The 19895-nt window shown below is 53.4% G+C and overlaps 1 protein-coding gene across 3 annotated transcripts in view; it reads left to right on the forward strand.

The window, feature by feature from the left end:
• CDH22 (cadherin 22) overlaps positions 1 to 19895 on the forward strand; it is an 82696-nt gene that overhangs the window by 22037 nt on the left and 40764 nt on the right. For 2 of the 3 annotated variants that reach the window (XM_054081608.1, XM_054081610.1), the window contains exons 2-3: positions 3907 to 4856; positions 9754 to 10048. In XM_054081608.1, coding sequence (XP_053937583.1) covers positions 4632 to 4856; positions 9754 to 10048 — 520 coding nt within the window. In that variant the 5' untranslated portion in view covers positions 3907 to 4631. Of the gene's footprint in view, positions 1 to 3906; positions 4857 to 9753; positions 10049 to 19895 lie in introns of those variants that run through there. The other variant, XM_054081609.1, reaches the window with a different exon arrangement.

Consider the following 19895-nt stretch of genomic DNA (forward strand, 5'->3'; position numbering starts at 1 on the left):
GTGTGGTCCCCAGAGCTGCTGCTGCTGTGTTTGCGTGTGGCCTCGGCTGTTCCCTTGCAGCTGGCACTGCTGGCACGTGTGGGTGGTGCTGGGACCTGTGCTGGGCTCCCTAGTCCCTGCTGTTATGGCTGCATGCAGGAGGTGGCAGAGCTGCCCTTTGGACTGACCCTCTGAGCTCTTCGGTAAAGGTAATTTGGGGTCAGGAAGTACTGAGCAGAGAATGGAGGGGCCTGGTTGATGCTGGAGGTCTGCCCCGCTATTTGGAGAGGTTCTCCAGGTAGACTTGTGTGTGTAGGAAAGGACCTGGTGTGAAGCTGTGCTCTTCTGGCTGCTCTGACATCAAGGCATTTCTGGCTGCTTGCTGAGGAGCCTGGCAGGAACTTTTGTCCATCTGACTCCTGTCCTGGTTTGTCTCCAAAGATGTTGTCCTGCCTGTTGGAAGCAGCACTGCAAACCACTGATAAGGCTGTGTTTGTGCTTTACATCCATCTCCAACCTGCCTTGCATGTCCCCGTGCTCTTCTCCACACCCTTCCTATATAGAAGCTATGCTCGGTGCCTAAGCTGATGGAGCAGTGCTGGACCAAGGTGGCTTCCTTGTGATTGCAGTGAAGACACATCACAGCTCTTCCCAGGCGCCTTTGTCATTGTGTGGTCAATGCTAGTAGAGAGTTTGTCATTGCGTGGTGGGAAGCTAGTAGAGAGGACAGGGTGAGGAGCAACTGTTCAGCAGCACGAGAGTCCACAAGCTCACAGTTCTCATTTGTGAGGTTGGGCTTCTACATGCAACTGCTGGCCCTTGCATGGAGGCTGTCCCTGCTGTGCTGCTGTCTGCTCCTTCGCTGTATTGGGTAACAGGGCTTGAGCCACGTAACTGATACTCACAGTTTGAACTGATTCTGCAGAAGAAAACTGAGTGGGGAAGGTCATGCCCAGGACCATGGAGGCAGGACTGAGCTGTTGTCCCTGATCAGCGACCTTCCTGCTGCAGCTTCTATTTTTGTGTCTTTTGGGATACAGGTATGCCATGCAAAATCAGGAGAAGATGCAAGCTTCATGGAGCTCCTGTCTTGTGACTGATATTCATTCTGTGGCTCTGCCTTCCTGAGGGTGGCACAAACAAGGCCTTACTCTTACCTTACTTCCCAGCAGCTTGTGTAGCATCCTTGTGGCCACTCGGATCAGATGGAGCAGTCCTGGTGCTTGTGCAGGCAGATCAATGCAGCTCTGACAGGAGGGGCTCATGCATCAAGTTGGGGTCAGGGAGGGAAGGCTCCGCTTCCGCTCTGTTGCATCTTTTGTAGCTGATAGAGAACTCTGCATTTTCTGATAATAAATGCTTGTCTTATAGGAATAGTGCTGGTGTGGCAATCCTTCCAGTAGAGCTGCAGGCACAGGGAGCTCCCAGGGTGCTCACCTGGCCTCTGATTGGGATCACCCCTCCCTTGGCTCCTGGGGCACTGCTGCCCTGGCTCTGTGACTGCAATCATGCTGGGCAATAGTGCAGTTTGGAGGTGTAGGGCTGTGATGTGTTTGTCAGTGCTGTCTTGTGTGCTGTTGCTTGCCTGTGTTTTCCCTCTCCCCCTGCCTGCGTTCCTCTGAATCAGCCTGTATTCGTAAAATGAAATAAATATTGACACGGATGGGATGCTATTCAATTTGTCCTGATCACTGGGCTGCGGTGAGTTCTGACAGAGCACAGTGTAAAACATAAGCTCTGGATGTAATTTCTACTGTCAACATGATGTACAGTATGGCTGTGCCAAATACACACCGACAAACTGCACAAGCTCTTGAGGAGAGGGGAGGGAAGAGTTGTGCTGAGACTTGGGAAGCGGGGCTGACCGAGCAGCAGCGGGGAGGGCATTGGCCTGGGGCAATGCAAGAGTCTGATGCTTCACTGAATGCGTGAAAGCCTGCCTGGCACAGCCAGTGCCTGGGCATGCTGCCACGCGGGTGCATGCGTGCTGTGCACCTGCAGCCAGCCACATGCTGCTGCCTGCTTGGAATGCTGTGCTGCAGGCTGGTTCTGGCTGCCACAGCAGCAGCTTCCACCCAGTTATTCATGGCTGTGTGCTCATGTATGGCAGAGAGAAGTGGCACTTGCAGCTGTTGGTGAAAGGTCTTCAATAACACAGGGAAATAAATGTTGCGCTGCTCTTGGTTCCGGCGCAGGACCTTCTGTGGTGCTGTGCAGCCCCTGGATACTTTGGCTCCCGCTGCAGCATGTGCAGGCTGCTGCGAGGGCACGAGTGGGACTTGTGGCTCTTGGCTCCATTGCCCTGGAAGAGGTCTGCAATGTGACAGCCAGGGAGGAGAGATGGCACTAACCCTGGCTGTGGCCTGAAGCTGTGGCAGAAGAGAAACAGAGTGAGGATTTGAGTGGTGAAGAAGAATCCAGTTTGTGGCAGCCTTGCCACAGATTTGTCCCTGGATGAGTGTTTCTGGATGGCTCTGGGTACTGAGGACTGGAGCTCGCAATGTGTTGTATTGATGGACTTTGTGGTCCAGGACCCGAGTTTCTTAGAGGTGCATTGAGGCAAACTGGGTTACCCCTCCTGCATTGCAACCTGTAGGAAGAGCGTGCAAACAGCCCGGCAGAGTGTGGCTGGACTTTGGACATGTGAGGCAGCCACCAGCAAGACACGTTAGTTCAGACATGGCTATAAGATGAGAAATCTATTGAATGTAAAAAGCAGAATGATGGCTGAGATTGGAAACGCAGGGTTGTGGTTCCCACAGCAACGGCAGCCCAGCCCATGCGTGCTCAGCGGGACTTTCCTCTCCGTGGCAGTAGCTACTCTGTGGAGTCCTCAGATGCAACAGGGCTGAGCAAGTTGCCTTGGGAACTGTGGGCCAGCTTGTCCACCAGCCGGGGAGCAGTTCTGCTGGGGCTGTGCTCACCTGCTGCGGCATCTTTTGCCCTCACTACTTCTTCGCTGTCTTGCTTTAGTGTGCGCATTTAAATTGTTGCTTTTACTAGTTTATTGATGCTGCTTCTGTTTATATGCTATAACTCTGGCTAGACTGAAAGAAAAGTCTCGGTGCCTGTTTTGGAATGAGTAGCAGTGCCATCCCTGCATGCACACGGATCTGGCTCCAGGATGGAGCTCAGACTGTGGAGGTGATGGATGGCTTGCAGCTCTACTCAGGCTGGAAGCAGTGGGGTGAGGGAAATGAGGATGGCTCTTACTGCCCTCCTAGAGACAGTGTGGATGCTGCATGCCAGCTGTGTGCATTGAGCCCTGCGTGCTGGAGTTGGCCAGGTCAGTGTACCTCCTTCCTGCTCAGGGCTCTGGGGTGCTGGCAGCACTGCGAGTGCCTGGATTTGCACCCTTGGGCTGGTTTTCTGTCAGCCTCTCATGCTCAGGAGGTTGTCAGTGGTTGCAGAACCACTCTCTGGCAATGGCACTGCTGCTTTGTCAGGCTACTGGAAGGGCTTTATAAAATAACGTGGAACAGCCTGGATGGCAAGGAGAAGGTGTTGGGGTGGGCAGAGTGGGAGGCGTCAGCAGCTGGTAACTGCCTCTTCTCAGAACTCTGCTTACACAGTGGTCCTTGAGAACATGTGCAGATGGACTAGTTGTTATATTCTTATTCTGGCAGTTGCATTTACCAGGTACAGCCTTTTTGTACTTGGACTTTGTGCACGTCTGGAGGCGTTGAAGTGCTGCAGAGTGGCAGGAAAGGGGTGCTGGATAAGGTGACCCACACTCAGCATTTACTTTGGGTGCTGGCCTGAAGTTCTTGCTCTGCAGTTTGCTGCCCTCCCTTCTGGGATACCTGTGGGACTGGGCTCTGCTGTGAGGCACCTGGGGCAGAGCAGGGTGGGAGATGCTTACCAAGGCTGTAGGGGCGGCACAGGGCCCTGCTCTCATACCAGCACTGACACCTTGGCCTTTTCCAGGCTCCTGAGGATGCTGCCGGCTGCCCTGCGCCTCCCTGCGTGAGCCAGCAGACGATGAAAATGACTGGCATCAGCTGGGCAAAGGATCTTTCACCGGGTGCTGGAATGGCATCCCCCTGAAGATGGGAGTTACAAATGGGCTTGTGAACTGCATGTGCAGCACAGACACCTGCGCTCCCAGACCCCTCCTGCAGTAGTTTGGGGCAGACATTGGCCACAGCAGCTTATCCTGGTAACTTCTCTGTGAAACTGTATGTGGAAAAGCTTCTGTTTGCTGCCTGTGAATGACTGCTGCAGGTGCCTGTGCCCCGCGCGCTGCTGTGGAGCTCCTTGCCTGCTGGGAGGGTGGGCAACAGGCCGTGTGTGACCCCGCACCCCAGTGAGATCAGTGGCAGCCAAGCACGGAGCCAGGTAGCTCTGTCCAGGGGACAAATGCCAGCTGCCAGACTCTTCTCCGGAGACCCAGGAGCAGCCTGCGAGGCACCAGCACTGACTGCTCCTGTGCTAGCACTGGGCAGTCTGGGACACCTGTTGCCACCGGTGTGACTTCAGCCTGCTTGGACAGGAATGCTCCAGCTGTAGGACACGGAATGCAGCAGGAATGGAGGTGCTCTGCTTCCACCGGTGAGCCTCACGCTGCTGGTGTGGACTTTCCTCCTCTTTTTCCCTAAAGGATGCTAGTTGCCAGTCCAAAAGCTACTGCTCATGCAGCCTGCTAGAGTGCAATGGCGAAGGGTCTGCAGGGCTTCTCGTGGACCATGCTGCTGCTCTTCTGCGCCATCCAGGAGCTGGGGGCCTGGGCCATACACACGGCGGTGGAAGGCCCTGGCCTAGGGCAGCCGGGGGACCCTACACTGCTGGCCAGCGGGCGAGTGAAGCGTGGCTGGGTCTGGAATCAATTCTTCGTGGTGGAGGAGTACACGGGCACTGAGCCACTGTACGTGGGGAAGGTAAGGTAACTCCATCTGTATGGGGCTGACCAAGCCAGTGGCAGAGCAGGGCACGCTGATAGCACGGTCGAGCCTGGTGCGGGAGGAGGAGCTGCATGAGGGTTTCTCATGGGGGCATGGTTAGAGAAGTACACTGTGGACTGGTCTCCACTGAGGAGCGGGGAGGTTAATGTGCTCCCAGGAGCCTATGGCAGGAGCACACCAAGATTCACATCTCTGTCCTTCTAGTTGTGTGCTGGGTTTCCATGGTGTTTGGGGTGTGTGCAGCTCTGAGTATTGTGGGGGCAGTGGGGAAGGCTCAGCCTCATCTCCGTGGGTGGACCTGCTGGGCTGGAGCAGATGAGCAGACTGGACTGGGGAGGCAAGGTGGGCATCTGCTCGCGCTGGTCCCTGCTGTGTCTTGGGAGCCAAAATGCTGCTGCAGCATCAAGGACCTTCCTGCCCCAGCAGTTACTGCCATAGGTGCAGCCCTGACCTCCTGATGGTGGTCCATCCCTGGTCCTGTAGCCTTTTCAGTTCCAGGATGATGTGCTCGGTTCTGTTTCGTGGCCCCTCCCTGTGGCTCCCTTCTGGTTTGGGAAGGATTGTGCTCCATTGGACCTGCAGGTTGCAGCTGGTATTTCCTAGCAAATTGTCTCTGCAGACTGGAGCTGGCAGAGGAGATGTCCTCTCTAGTTGTCGCAAGAAAATCCTGCGCTTGTTTGTGGCCAGAGTGAGGTTGTCACAGGATTTATGTATCTCAGGCTGGCCTACACTGTGCGATGTGGACGGTGGTTGGTGTAGGTGTGCAGGGCTTAGAGGGACCCTGAGGGCCAGCACTGGTGACGGAGCTTTCCTGTGGCTTGACGGGAGCTTTGTCCATCCGTCCTGGACTGTGGGCATTCTGGGGTGCCAGTGCTGTTACTGTTCTGCTCCCGGAGCCAGAGCCTTGCTGGGCTTTGCGCAGGCGTTAGCACTGATGAACTTCCAGGGAGAGGCACTGGGAAGTTTTGAGCTTGTTATAGCCAGTGCATCCCGCTCTGCTGCGAGGGTGTGATTGTGGTTCCTGGAGCATGCTGGTCCCTCTGTGCTGGCAGAGCCCTGATGTCCCTCCAGCAGTCTCCCATTTCTGCAACGGGGTGACTGTTTGTGCTGTCCTGGTTCTTGCTGCTGCTTGTGCGCCCCGTGGAGAGGAGCGCCTGCAAACCTGGAGCTGCTGGCAGCGCCAGTGCCTCGCTGGGCAGGACTGGGGCTGTCCTGGGGAACTCGCTGTTCTCCGGTGTGTGACCTGCTGGTGCATGGGGAGGGGGGGCATGGACCTCTGTCACCTTTGCGCCTGGAGCATTTTGCCTTGGGGTTACTGGGCTTTGTCCTGTTCTGGGAGCTGTGGAGAAGCTGCTGTGTGGCTCCCACGCACTGGGAGCTGCGTGTAGGGATGAAGGCAGTGCCAGCTGCTGAGAATAGCCAGGAGCGTGATGCCAACAGCCAGAGCTGTACCTGTGTGGGCACAGGCTCTTCCCAAAGGAAAATGCCCAAGAGCTCCTGCAGCAGGGTTGTCTCATGGCCTCGGTCATCTGGTCCAGCTCTGGAGGAGGCTTGAAAATGGGCTTCTTGGCTAGGGGCCAACTGGGATTTCAGTGGTGATTTGTGTCCATTTCAGCAGACACTTGAAAGCCGCACTCCTCCGCCAGGACGCTCAATGCAGTTACAGCTAATTCACAGCTCCCCTGGGAAGTGACTCGAAGCATCAGGCCCTGTCAAACTCCAGAGGTAGCCTAGCAACCACCTCATCTCCAAAATGAACCCAGGAACCTACAACTCACCCATTTTACAGCCCCTTTCCACATCATTCGCCACATCGCCCAATCTACTCAGAATAAACAGCCACCCTGTGCTGGAAACCATTCCCAGTGAATATTGCTCCCAAGGACCGAAAGCATCCTGGGACCAAGATTATCCCCGGGGCTGAGAGAAGCTGGGGTGCCCGCCTGGGGCAGCTGGGGCTGGGGTGATCTCAGGGCAATGTTCCAGCCCTCCCAGCACTGCCTCTGCCCCCGGGAGCTTTCTTGCACGGGGCACGCGCGGCTCCCTGTGGCATAGCTGGGGTTTGCCCTCTGTGGACGTCTCTTGCACACCTACGCATGCTTTCCGAAGGGCTGATACCATTTCCATAAAATCTGGGTTCTCTAGCTAATCCTTCCTCTGAACTGTAATTTCCCCTGAGGCTGCTGTCAGTTTGATGTGGATTTCTTTGGGTGTTTTAAATAGAATTATGGGGTCAGCACTAGTTACAAACTTCTGCATGTGGACAGATCTATTTTAGATAGAGGAGAGGATTAAAGGGAAAAAAGCAGATTTAATTAAGTTGCTAATATTTAAAGAAAATTGATGAACTCGGGCTTTATGAGTTGGAGCAAACACTGCGCCTTTATTGCAGGCTAGTTTTTATTTAATTTTTTTATTTTCTAGCCCCAGAGTAATTTTTTATTTGTATATCTGTCCTTTCTGCTTAATTTCTTTTAATAAGAAATGTGCACCTCTGTTCACATTTAATTTTGATTTAATTATTAGTAAGTAGTTAATAGTTTCGTCAAATTCCTGGTTGTAGCCTTTTAGGGCAAGGAAACTTATTTTCCTCTGTAACAATCTGAACAGATCAGCCTCTTGTCTGCCTTCCAGGCAGCCCTGGCTGCTGCAGATGCTCCTTTATCTGGCCAGAGGTGCTGAGCTGTGGGTGGCCCTGGGGTGGGAGGCAGCTGGGGCAAAATGCAGCATCCCCAAGGCTGCCCTCACCTGCGTGGGAGCGTGGTGCTCTGTGAGGCTGCCCGTTGCAACGGTGAGAACAGGCAGGAGAAAACATCCCTAGGATGCAGGCTGGGCCGGTGGCATCTCCCCGCAGATGTCTGCAGTCTGTTACCCGGCCCTCCCCCATTAGTTGTTGTTTAGTCAAGCAGCACAGATTTAGCTCCTTTAATCTTCCCTTGTAAATCAATCTCTGCAGCCCCTTGAGCCCAGGCTCCATTTTTCTTCCGAGCGTTCCAGTTTGCAGGGATGCCGGTGTCTACTCCAAGCAGTCAGCGATGAGCAAATATGTGAAGAGGGTGTGCTGAGAGCTCAGTGTGGCTCTGGGAAGAGGTGCCAGGTGGATTATCTCTGGCATAATTATTAATCACAAGCCTGGTGTGTAGCAGAAAAATGCAGGTTTCTGTTACCAGCGCTGTGCAGACCAGGAACATCTTTTTCTTTCTGAAAAGCTTGATCTCCAGCAGAGTAGTCATGAATATTAGGGAAGAGGGATATAAAGTGGAGCGGATGGCAAGCTCTCCAGCAGCCAGTGGGGAGGGCTTGGGCAGGATGGCCAGGGCAGGATGCTCCTGCAGATAGGGGCAAAGCATCCTTGCAGGTGTTTTCCAAGAGTGCCGCCTCAGCAGGTCTGCGGCCAAGCTGCCACAGTGGTCCTGGTGCTGGGCTCACAGCCTCGTTTGCCAGCTGAGTGAAGCTCCCCTTCCCAGGCAAACCCTGGGAGGCAATTCAACACGGGCACTAATATGTGAATGCTGTGTAAAATGCATTGAATTGTCTAATGCGTGGGCCCCTCACTCATGAAATAAATACATAAACTATATCTAACAAGACAAATATAATGAAGGCATCATAAAAAAGAGGCAGCTCTGGTATAAATTCTTGCTGGTAGAGCTGTATCTCTGAAAGGTGGATTATAGAACTGCAGTTTGGAAGATTGAATGGCCCATAAACATTTTCATATTTCATTAGCCGATTAATGGATGACTTTTTTCTTTCTTTTTGGCGGGGGGGGGGGGCAGGGGGAACACATGACTTTGCTGATTCTAAGCAGAAATTATAGGAAGCAAATGAAAGCAGTTGATGAAACCTTTCCGGAGGCCTGTCCCGTTATGGATTGTCCCAATTAATGCCCGTGCTGCTCTCTGTCAAGATGCATTCTGCCTGTCCAGTTACTGTTAATAGATTTCTCATAAGTGGCTGGATTGTAAAAACCTCATAACTCAGTTTAATGCCGCCAATAAAATTATCTATGGACATCTGGCCTGGATTCCAGTCAGCTCCTGGTCTGTGAGGAACTGCTGTTCACCCTTTCTTTTCCTAGTTTCAAAGCTTGTTTTAATTAGAAAATGAAGCAGAGGTTGGCTACAAAAGCATCTTCCCTAGGGTCTGTTTTTCATCCTAAACACAGGCCTAATGTGCTACATTATCCTGCAGGCTTTGCTTAGGTGGGTGCGCTGGGTGGGATGTTGAGGGGCTGACCCCCCCCGGCCACCTTGATGTGTAAAGCCAGTGTAGATGTGCAGTGTGTGCGTGAGCTCTGGGGCAGGGAGACCTGTCGGTACCAATTGCCCAGCAAACGGAGGGTGGCTGTGGCTGGAGCAGAGCTGGCCGATGAGGATGGGCTTTGTGCCGCTGGCTGAGCTAATGGGGACAGATGCTGGTGGTGAGCTGCCTTTGCAGCCCAGTCTGCTTTGCAGCATGGGAGAGGTGATCCTACACCGACAAGGGTCCTGGGTCCTTGACCACAGGGAAGCCTCTTATACTTGAGTGCTGTTGAGTTGTCCTTCCCCTTTCCAGCATCTCCTGCCCTCATAGTGGTGGGGTTTGTCACTTGGTTTGTGGTGTGGGTGGGTACGGACAGGATTTGTGATTTGCCAGGTATACAGTGCTATAGGCAGGACTGAAGTTCCAGTTTATTGGGCCTTTCTCCCTGCATAGGCATTGTTTGGTGCTCTGCACTGCTCTCCAGTCCAGCAGTAGCAAAGGGAGCAGTCAGGCATCCTGCAGGGTCTGTGGCGCCTCGCACCAGGGGCTCCACACCCATGTGGTCTCGGCTGTGGGGGCACAAGCATGGCCCCAGCCTGCTCCCACCCTCTCCCTCTTTCCCTGGCAGATCCACTCCGACTCGGATGAGGGGGACGGCTCCATCAAGTACACTATCTCCGGGGAGGGAGCAGGGACTATCTTCCTCATCGATGAGATCACAGGTGACATCCATGCCACCGAGCGCCTGGACCGGGAGCAGAAAACCTTCTACACCCTACGGGCTCAGGCCCGTGACCGGCAGACGGACCAGCTGCTGGAGCCAGAGTCAGAGTTCATCATCAAGGTGCAGGACATCAACGACAGCGAGCCACGCTTCCTGGAGGGGCCCTACATTGGCAGCGTGGCTGAGCTGTCCCCCATCGGTAGGTCTCCTGGGTGGGAGGAGGTGGGCTGGGAAACCCATGTGTCTCTCCTGTCAAACTCCCTGCAAATCCCACAGATTCCAGCTGAGACCAGAGCTAGGGAGCCAAAAGGGAAAAATAAATAAAGTGGCTTAAGGAAAACAAGTGAATAAATCCTCTGAGCTGATTGCTAGCGTGTGTCTGAGCATTCAGTCTCAGCCCTAAGCTGTGCCCTGGAGACAGGTCCTGGCGGTGCCAGCTGCCTGCTATGCTTTACCCGGTGTTTGCACAGCCCACTTGCTCCCAAAAACTGAGGTGCCAGGGGGGACTGACTGAGCCTTTGCATGCCAAGGGGCTCACGGACACCTGTGGCTCAGGTTAGCATGAGCGGGGTTTCTTTCTCTGCTTGCCTGTGCCTCAGGCCATCCTCTGTGAGCTGCTTTGCTGCTCCCCAGAACCCCACACTACCCAGCCACGCCCTCGTGCATCCCTCCTGCAGCACCACCGAGCCCCTCTCACCTGGTTTCTGGCCTTCTTCTGAAGGGCCAGATGTTGTTGGCTGAGATTGGGGAATTCACGTCCCCTGTGGCAGAAGTGTGGCTTCCCTGTGTTATTGATAACCTGTCCATCCCCTTGCCATGCTTTAAGTCCATGGGCAATCAGCGTTGCTGAAGCACTGAGGGCCGGGCTGGGATGCGTGCCATGAGGCTGCAGGACTCCATCCCCCCAGGGATGGTGTGGGCAGGCAGTGAGCTTTGTGCTCACCTGAGCATTTGGAGGGGCACAGGGAGGTGACTTGTGAGCTGCAGTCCTGCTGTCCTCGCTCCCTGTGCTGGTGGGTTCCCATGCTGCAGACCACAACCTGAGTCCAGGCTTGCTGTGCTGCCCAGAATGTTGTACCATTCCCCACCCATGCCGGGCTGTTATCCCCCATTGACCAGCCAGCGTGTAGCAGACCGCGCCTGCCGGCATGTGTTGTGGACAGGGAACTATAAATCACTGTTCTCCAAAGGCTGCGTCAAGGCAGAAGACAGCCTGTGAAAGACTGACTGACATCAAAGATAAGGCAGGTCCTCAGCACTGTCAGCAAGGGATGAGTCGGTGTGAGGGAGAGCGGCAGTGCCAGGAAGGCAATGAGATCCAGGAGGGAGAGTGCTGGGGCAGCAGGGCTCAGCTGCACAAGGGGCTTGGCAGGTCAGGCAAGCTCCTGGCTCCTGCTCTGCTTGTGCAGGAAGGTCTGGCTGAAGAAGCATCTTGGAAGCTGAGTGCAGGGAATGGTGTTCAGTTCTGTGCTGCCTCAGGACAGAGTTGGGGCTCTCCATGTAGTTAATGTGCAGCATATTCTGGCCTGCAGCAGGTACAGATGTGCAGGAACTGTCCACCCTAGGAGAGCTGCCGCTGCCTGGATTTCTGTTGATGGATGGAGAACAAGCCCTCCTGAGGCATCCCAAGCTCTCCTTCCTCTACCGTTTACCTCCACAAATCCTTTCCTGAGTCAGTGTGACCCCTTGAACTACAGCCATGTGCTCTTGGAGAAATGAAAGACAGCATGTGGGCAGCAAAGCAGGAGGCATCCTGTTCCCAAAGAGAAGAAAGAAATTAATTTAATCTATTTTGCTTGAACAACACTTAAAAAGGAAGGAATTTTTGACTCTGAGTATTAGACAAGGATCCCAGTTCTTTGAAAATCACTAACAATTATGGAGCTGCCTGATCAGACTGATGTGAACAAGACATATCAAAGGAGACAGTTTCTATGCGAAATTGGAGATCAGAGGGAAAAAGAAACATGGTTTCACAACATGAAAGGAGGCGATTCCTGCAAATTAAAATACTCAGAAGTTAAAAGTAAAGAGGAGTGCTGTGAACAGCGTGGGCTGCGCTTCCAAGCTACATACTCAGAGAAGGGAGCCGGAGCCAAGAGCCTCTTCTGCTTCCCAGGCTTGTGATAACCTTGGAGCTTTTGGTAGCCTGGTTATCCCAGAGAAATAAGGGCTTCCCTGTAGCAGTCTAGCCTTGGAGATGGCCCAGGTAACAGGGCAGGAAGAGCTTCACACAACATTTTCAAGTGGTGCTGCTGCATGGTCCCCTGCAGCATGAATGCGGAGCTGGAGGGTACCTATGTGCTGCTGCTGCACCACCTGGTTCTCCCTTGCCTCACAAATGCTTTGCCCAGGAACAGGTAGCACAGAGGACAGGATGGACATATCCTGTGAAAGCATAAACAAGCCAGCCTGAAAGGAACTTTCTCCTCAACTCTTCGGAGTTCAGCAGCTGCCCTGCCTCCTCCACTGTGGCCCTGGTGTGGACCCAGAGGGAGATGGGGCTGGTCATAGACCTGGTGTCTGAAGTTCCAGCTGCTCTAGGAAGGGCTGAGGAAGCAGGACATGGGATGCTGCCTGGGCGAAGAAGGTGAAGTTCAGGACCTTCTTATGGGAAATACTCTGCTGGACCTTCTTTGTGTGGGAGAACTCTGCTTGTGTCAAGGCCAGGTGCAGATGTGATCATGGCTCTGTTGTAGTTGGTATTGGTAGTGTTGTTTGTCTCTGAGCTGGTCAGGTCATCTTCCTTAGACCTGAGGGATAGGAGTGAGCGGGGAGTGTGCCTTGCTGCCTTCCTGAATGAGGATAGAAGTGATCCTCCATACTGGCCAAGCAGAAGTAGGAAGGCTGAGTAGCTTGGGGAGAGCTTGGATTGCCTGTTAATACATCGAGATCAAGGTCGAAGCCTGGGAACATGCCTGGTCTTGGCTCCATTTAGGTGCAGGTGTTTTCCACATTGTCAGTGCTTCTGGTTCAGCTGTGCTCTCTGCTGGGAAGGGGCTGGGATGGGGCCACCGCAGGAAGCAGGGCTACTCTCCAGCTTGGAGCTGCTTCGTAGGGAGCGGTTAATTCCCTGGTTTTACTTGCGCAGGCAGACTTTTCTCTGCAGCCCAGCCTGAAAAGTGAAGGGTAACCTTCTCCTTCCGTCTCTCATGCTCCTGCCTTCCCAAAGCTTCCTGAGGTTTGTGCTTGGGGCTGCCCAAGTGGGTGTTTGTTCTTCTCGCTCATGGCAGCTATTGGCTGCAGCTCCCCATTCCTTGCCAAAACCTTAATCCCAGCTCCCAGAGGTGGGTACCTTCCTGGGGCATAAAGAGGAATAAAACAAATGCGGTCAGATCCGCTCAGTGACAGCAGGAACAGATCAAAGGACATTATTTCCATAATGAAGGAGTACTAATTGGGAGGGAAAGTCATTTGATTTCCTAGTGTTTAAGAGGGATGAGACAAATGAGAACTGCACAAACTCATAGGGCAGCTGGGAGTGCTTTTTCTGCCCCTTGCTCTGCACTGGAGCCAGGGCCATGTTTTGGTAGTGACAGCTTACATGCTGCTTGAGACTAAGTCAGGGTGAACTGAAGGGCTTGCTCTTCCAGGATCTTGTCTTGACAGTAGTCAAAGTGGATGCTGACAGAGCAGGAGGAACAGCGTACACAGCACGTGTGATTCTTCTCATAATACTCAGCCAGCAGCCAGTTCCAGCTTGGAGATTTCTTCAGCTGTGGGTGGTTTCCATGGGTTTAGGCAGCTTCAGTGTCTATCTTCCATGAACTCTTCCAGGCTCACTGTTAACCTCTGCAGTGAGGAAGGGAAAGGGCTTGCTTTTGCTATCTGATGGATCAACAATGGCAGCTGCAAGGTGGCCAGGAAGGTAAGGCCAGAGTCTGGGGTTTGTAAGGGGCAGAGGTGGTGCTTGGAGCTCACCCCAGCCTGTGTAGCCAGGCTGAGCACGTGCTATGCCCCCGGAGAAGTCTGTGTTTTCCACTCGCAGTGATTGGACCTAAGGCTGGCACTGAGCTGCACAGCCGAAGGGGGAGCAGACCCAGTATCTTTCCCTGGGCTCCCTCGACATGGCAGGCTGCGAGGGCAGGCCTCGGATGCCTTGTCTCTAAAACCTCATCTGATCCAGGGCTGCTGAGGTGTCGGGAGAAAAAGCGCCGCTGCTGAGGACTGCTTTGCAGACAGCAGAGCACAGAGCATCGAATGCTGCTGTCGGGGTGCAGAGGTGGCAGGTTTGACTCGATGCTGCAGGGAGTGCAGCTGAAACTGCAGCAGGGCAAAGGGCTCTCGCTGCCCAGCTTCCCAGAGGTAGCAGGGCCTTGTCCTGCCTCGGGGATGGCACCAGCTGCTGCAGGCAATGCATTGGGCCCACTCAGTGGAAGGCAGAGGCTGGTGGTGCTGTCTGAGAGCGTTTGTGCAACTCCCCCTGTGCTCGCTGTCAGGCTAATTACTGCGCGTGTACGCAGGCTGACCAGGGAACGGTCTGTCTGCAGGATGGGGCCTGAGTTACAGACCCTGTTGCAGCAGGACTGCTGTCCTGTCCCCTCCAGAAGAAATAGTAGACTAAGAGCTTGCAGGCTACTCTGTGCTGGCACCTGGGGCTTGTCTTCTGTGTTGGTACCCCAGTGCACATCACTCAGAAATGCCCGAGTTGAGCAGAGTCTAGTACCCAAGGGACATGGAGGTGCAGAAGAAGGTAGGATGCAAGCCAGGCAACTGCCTGGGAACTGCAGGAACTTCACCATGTAACAGGAGATGCTAAAAGGAGCTGTTTTGGACTCCCTTCCTGAGTTCCCTGGGGTCTGCTTAACAGCTGTCTGCTGCACTCAGGCATGAGCCCAAATCAGCACACGCTGTCCCCTGCAAGACAACTCTGTTGGTTGCACAGAGTGGGTTTTGCAGCTAGAGCTTGCTTCTGGGCTGTCTGAGGAGCATGCAGAGCCCGGAGTGAGACAAATGCTAGGAAATGTGCATCCTTTCATCAGAATAGCACTTCTTCCTTGGTGCATTTTGTTCTCCCTTATTTCTTTGTAGTACTAAGTCCAGATTAGAGATGATTTGGCTGTGCAGACAGAAACCTGGGGTCAAGCCCTGCATCTAGCGCAAAGCTGGCTGAATGCAGAAGTGATTATTGTGAAGAGAAATTGTTTAATCTCCATGTTGGAAGCAGAGAAAGAGATTTTGTTTAACATGTAGCCAGCACACTTGCAGGCAGTCTGATCTCTTTTTTTCTTTTTTTCCTTGATAGTGCTAATATCACTTGGGTGCATCTGGAAGCTGCTGGGACAGCAAGTAGCTGGTACTCAGTGAGAGCACCCCTTCCCCTCCACTACTGCACTCTCAGTTATGGTGCAAGCTCTGAGCCCTCTGCCCTGCGTGTCCGAGCACCTGCTGAACCCTCTCATCTGGATGCCTGTGCTAAGCCCCTTAGGGAACCTGTGCCTCCTTCATTTAATGCTTTGGTTTGCTCCCCAAGACACCGCTTTTACCTGCTTCGTGCCAGGGGCTGGGGTGCCTCATGCAATGGGTTTCTTTGGCCAGACACTCCAAAGGATGTTTCCATCCTGTGTATTTGAGTGGTTCTGCTGCAGACAGGTTGGCTCCCTCGGGCTTGTCCTGCAGGGCTCGAAGTCTCTGCAGTGAATCTCCTCTGAGTTGGATTTGGCTTTCTACCAAGTCAGGATGTTCCTGAGACTGCAAGAAACTCACTTCTGCTCCAGTAATTTTTAAGCTCCTCTGGTGTATTTTCTTCCTGGATGTCCTGCCTACTTGTTTCCGGGGTGCATCGGCCACTGCCTGTGTTAGAGCAAGAGGAAAGCTCTAAATCGCATTGTTTATAAAATCTCAGCTGCTTCCCACCCCCACAGCAGCCACGTCCCTGAGGTGAGAGTGCTGCACTCTGGCATCAGTCCAGGGTGTGTGGCTTTGTGTGGCAAAGTGCTCCTCTCAGGTCCTTTATATTCTGCAGAGCTAAAGTTGACCACATGTGGTCTTGGAGGTGGCCAAGTCTACACAGAAGGGATGCTCTAAGCATGGGCAGTGCATTGTCCTTGGGCTCAGTCTGAGCTGGAGATACAGGCTGCGGTCCAGGGACTGGGCTGGAGAGCAGCTGGGGGCTCCTGCTTGCAGCAGGGTGAGGGCTGCCCTGAGGAAGGACAGTCACATTTTGCACGTGTTGGCTTTTCCTGTGTTGCTTTGCCTCTTTGCAGTCCCAGAGCCTGGCTGCGCTGCTGTCCCTGGGCAAGTGACAGGTCCCGTTTGTTTGCTTGTGGATTCGGTGTGGGGCCTCTTTACTCCTGGATGTGTTTGGAGTTTGCTTGTTGATATTCCTTTTAGCTATACGTGTTTGGAGTGAGTGGCGTAGCAGTGGTCTGGAGCCATTAGCCTTCTGCGTGCAGGTGCATGGCACCTCCCAGGATGGCTGGAACTCACCCCTGCAGCTCTGGGTTGTGTGGGGAAGGTGGTGATGGGGGCCAGGATAGCTCTGTGCACAAAGGCACCCTGCAGAGCCCTGTCTGTCCAAGCCAGGGCACGTGGGGCTGAGCCACTGTGCACCAGGCTGGCCTTGAGGGTCATGCTGCATGGCAGCATGCGGTGGTGCAGGCGCATGCAGGATTGGTCTCTGTGCCCCAGGCTGCAGAGGGAAAGGGCCTTGCAGAGAAACGACTTCTTGATCCCACTGGCTCTGGGGGGCATTGCCAGATACCTTTGGTGCTGGGTTCTGGCAGCCCTTCTCTGCACCACTGACACGTCTCCCTGCTGCGCGCAGCGGAAAGGGGACTCATATCCCTGGCCTGTGGCATCAAGGGCTGACAAAGGTCCCTGGTAGGTATCCAGAAGAGCTCTGGGTGCGGAACAGGAATGGCAGGGCCTGTGGAGCTGGAGGATGGCTGGTTGCCATGGTCTGTGTCCCCTCCTGCAGGCGCTGGGTCAGCTGGTTGCTCTGTGGCCCCAGTGCGGGCTGCAGGGGGATTGCTCTGGAGGTCTTGGTCCCCCTTCTGTCTGGGGAAAAACACAATTTGTCTGTTCTGTTGTGCCAGATTGTAAGTTTGCAGTAGCAGAGTGAGAAGTGAACTCTGACTCATTAATTTTCATGTTAAATTGTTGGTTTCCTCTGGTTCTGTGGGGTGAGCTGACGAGGGGAGGAACTGAGGTCTTTGTCTCATTTTACATGTCTAATTATCCCTCTGGATATGAGTTTCAGCTTCCTAGTTAAGGGAGGTGGATTATACACTACATGATGGATGTTTAGGTTTTATTTATTGTATCTTTTATGGATAAGGTACATGCCAGCAGATTAAATAGAAGTCGTACACACTGTACTTGTTGTGGGCAGTGCTGTGCCTGTAGAGCAGGGACTAATATCAGAGCAGGAGTGGGAGCTAGTGTTTCTTGGCTTGTCTCTGCAGCAAGGAAGGGATCAGATTAGACCTTTGTTCTTCAGATTGAAAGAGGGGGGGATGGAGGACTGGGAAAGGAGTAATTAAGGTTAAGAGAGGAAGCTGGAAAAATGGGACTCCTAGATTCCTGATATCCTTTAGGTAATCTTGAGTGGGCTGCGTTGCATCTTCCCAAACTGAGAGTCAAAGCACAAAGTGGGGTTGATGTTCCCTACCTGCCCCTTATTGCTTATCTGTTAGAGGTGCTGTGAGAGCAGATGGGGAATGGCAGAGCCTTCATCACCTTCAGTGTTCTGGCTTCAGCCAAGGGCAGTGTGCCATGATCCTGCTACCTCTGAGCTGAAGGTGTCTTGCTGCAATGCTCCTTATGCTGCTTGGTTTCCCCTCGCACTAGAGTAGAAAGTGCTGGTTCCAAATACTTGTCTCACGCTTAGGACCCTGCAGCCTTGTTGGTCCAGTGCTCAGGAACCTTCTGTGCTGGCACTGGGAAACTGAGTGCAGCAACCCGCTCGGCTTGTCCAGGGCATGGCTTAGAATGGAGAAACAAACCCCACCTCTGAGTGGGCATGGGTCCTGCCTTCCTGTTGAGCTCTGGCACCAGTGCACTTTTGCGATGTTCAGGTCAATGCTGGAACCCAAGGAATATAGCTGTTTGATAGGGATGGATTAATAGGTGACCTATGCATCTGGGGAGAAGCAGCATGAGATGCAGAGCCTGATGCAAAATTATTGTGGCTTAGCTCCCCCCTTTAGTGATCACTGAGCTGACGTATGTGGGGTGACAGCACTGAGGTGGCTGGCGTTGAGGGCTGGGGCACAGTCTTAGGGGCACTTGCTCTGTCTGCATGTGTGCAGCCCTGATGCAGGTTACACAGGGTAAGTGCAGGCAAATAACTCTGACGGGGCTTATGTATGTGTCAGTGAGTTTTGTATCTCCTAACACTGCCTCTGAGATACCTAGGCAAGAGCAGGTGGTTCTTGGAGTGTGGGGTGTTTGTGCAAGATCAGTGGGTTCTACCTGTGGTGGTGATGGGTGCTACAGGTTGCAGGTGAGGTGCTGCTGTGGATGCTGGGCATGGACTCCCAACTGGCTGCTGTCAGGTTGGCGCAGAAGGAGCCCTACCTGTTGCCAGGAGCAGGTGCTGCTTTTCTTGATTTTTCAGACTTCGGCACCTCCAGAATCCCTTGCAGGGTTTCTCTGCTGTAGCTGGGAGAGAGTGGTGCTTGGAGACCCTGATGCCATGTATTTTCCCTTCTCTGATCCCTTCTTTCTCAGCTGTCTGATCAGAAGCTTCCCAAGGGAACATGCCAGGGTGCCCAAGGGGATGTGCAGGTACTGGTGTGCGGGTGATCTGCCTTCGCTCATAGCTGGTGAAAGAGTTGTATGATTGCAGGCATGGGAAACCGGAGGAGGAGGCAGGACAGACTCATTTGAGGAAACGCACCAACTATTTCTTCAACAATCGTTTGCAAGGCAGGGAGCTAGTGTTGCTGGGGTGTAATCTGGATGTGCCTGGCAGGGACGCACCATAACTTCATTGGAGACAGCAAAGTGTAAATAAGTCAACTCAGACTAGCTTGTTGCTGAAGACCAGTGAGGGGGATTCTGATGTTATCAGCAGAGCTGCAGCTCTGAGAAGACAGCCAGGGAGAATGAAAAGCAACCATGGTAACTGGTCATTTTCTTCAGTGAACACCCTTTCCAGGAGATCAGAAGTGAACTGGGCTTGGGGAGTGTGTGCATCCCAGCTGCTTGCAGCAGTGTTGCTATCTCCACTGTCTAATCTTCTGTCTGAGTCCAGGCTGGGCTGGTGCAGAAGTGCCCTGGCTGCCTGCCTTGCCTGCAAGCTGTAGGCTTGCGATTTCCTGACAGAAGAGGAGGAAGGCACCAGGGACTGAAGGTCCTCATCCTCCATCTGGATGGTTCCAGCTCCATTTCTGCCAACTCTGACGTGGGAACAGAGGCTGCTTCTGACTTTGTGTGTCCCTGTGGTGTTTGGGAATGCAATGAGTCTAGATTTGGATGCTGACTAGTAGTAAGCCTGGCTGTGGGTTATTTATGGCATAAGTCTAGCCAAGCCCAGCCTGTGTTTGTCTTTGCAGCATATGGATAGATGCACTGCAGAACAGAAGGGTTTCTAGATCAGAGTGTGTGGTACCTCTGATCCTCAGCTGGTGGCATAGCAGTCCTAAGAGGTATGTGAAGCAGAGCTGCTGGATGCAGCAGTGTGAGCTGTGAAATACTGTCTCCTGACCCCTTCAGTCTGGGCTGGTCTTGTGCCTTGGAGTCATCTCTGAAGCAAAACCTACCTTTTAATTACAATCACTGCTGGGGTTCTTGTCCATTATAAATTACCAGCTTCTCTGCCAGCCTTGTCAGTTCTTGGGCCTGGCCTTGTCTTGCAGCAAGGAGTTTCCCACTTAGTTTGATCTTTCCTATGAGCAGCTTGAGGCTGTTCTTCCCAACCTGCACCTCATTCCACCAGACAGATGACTGGTACGAGTGCTTGACCTCTGGGGTGTGGATGCTCTGAGTCTCGTGCTAGAGCTGGAAGTGGGTAGCCTGTCCTCATAGGTCTTTGGTCACACCATCTCCTTGCTCAGAGGTGTCTGGAGGTAGAATTAGGCTTTCCCTCTTTCCTCCCTCCC

The sequence above is a fragment of the Cuculus canorus genome, chromosome 16, assembly GCF_017976375.1.
Source record: "Cuculus canorus isolate bCucCan1 chromosome 16, bCucCan1.pri, whole genome shotgun sequence".
NCBI lineage: Eukaryota > Metazoa > Chordata > Aves > Cuculiformes > Cuculidae > Cuculus > Cuculus canorus.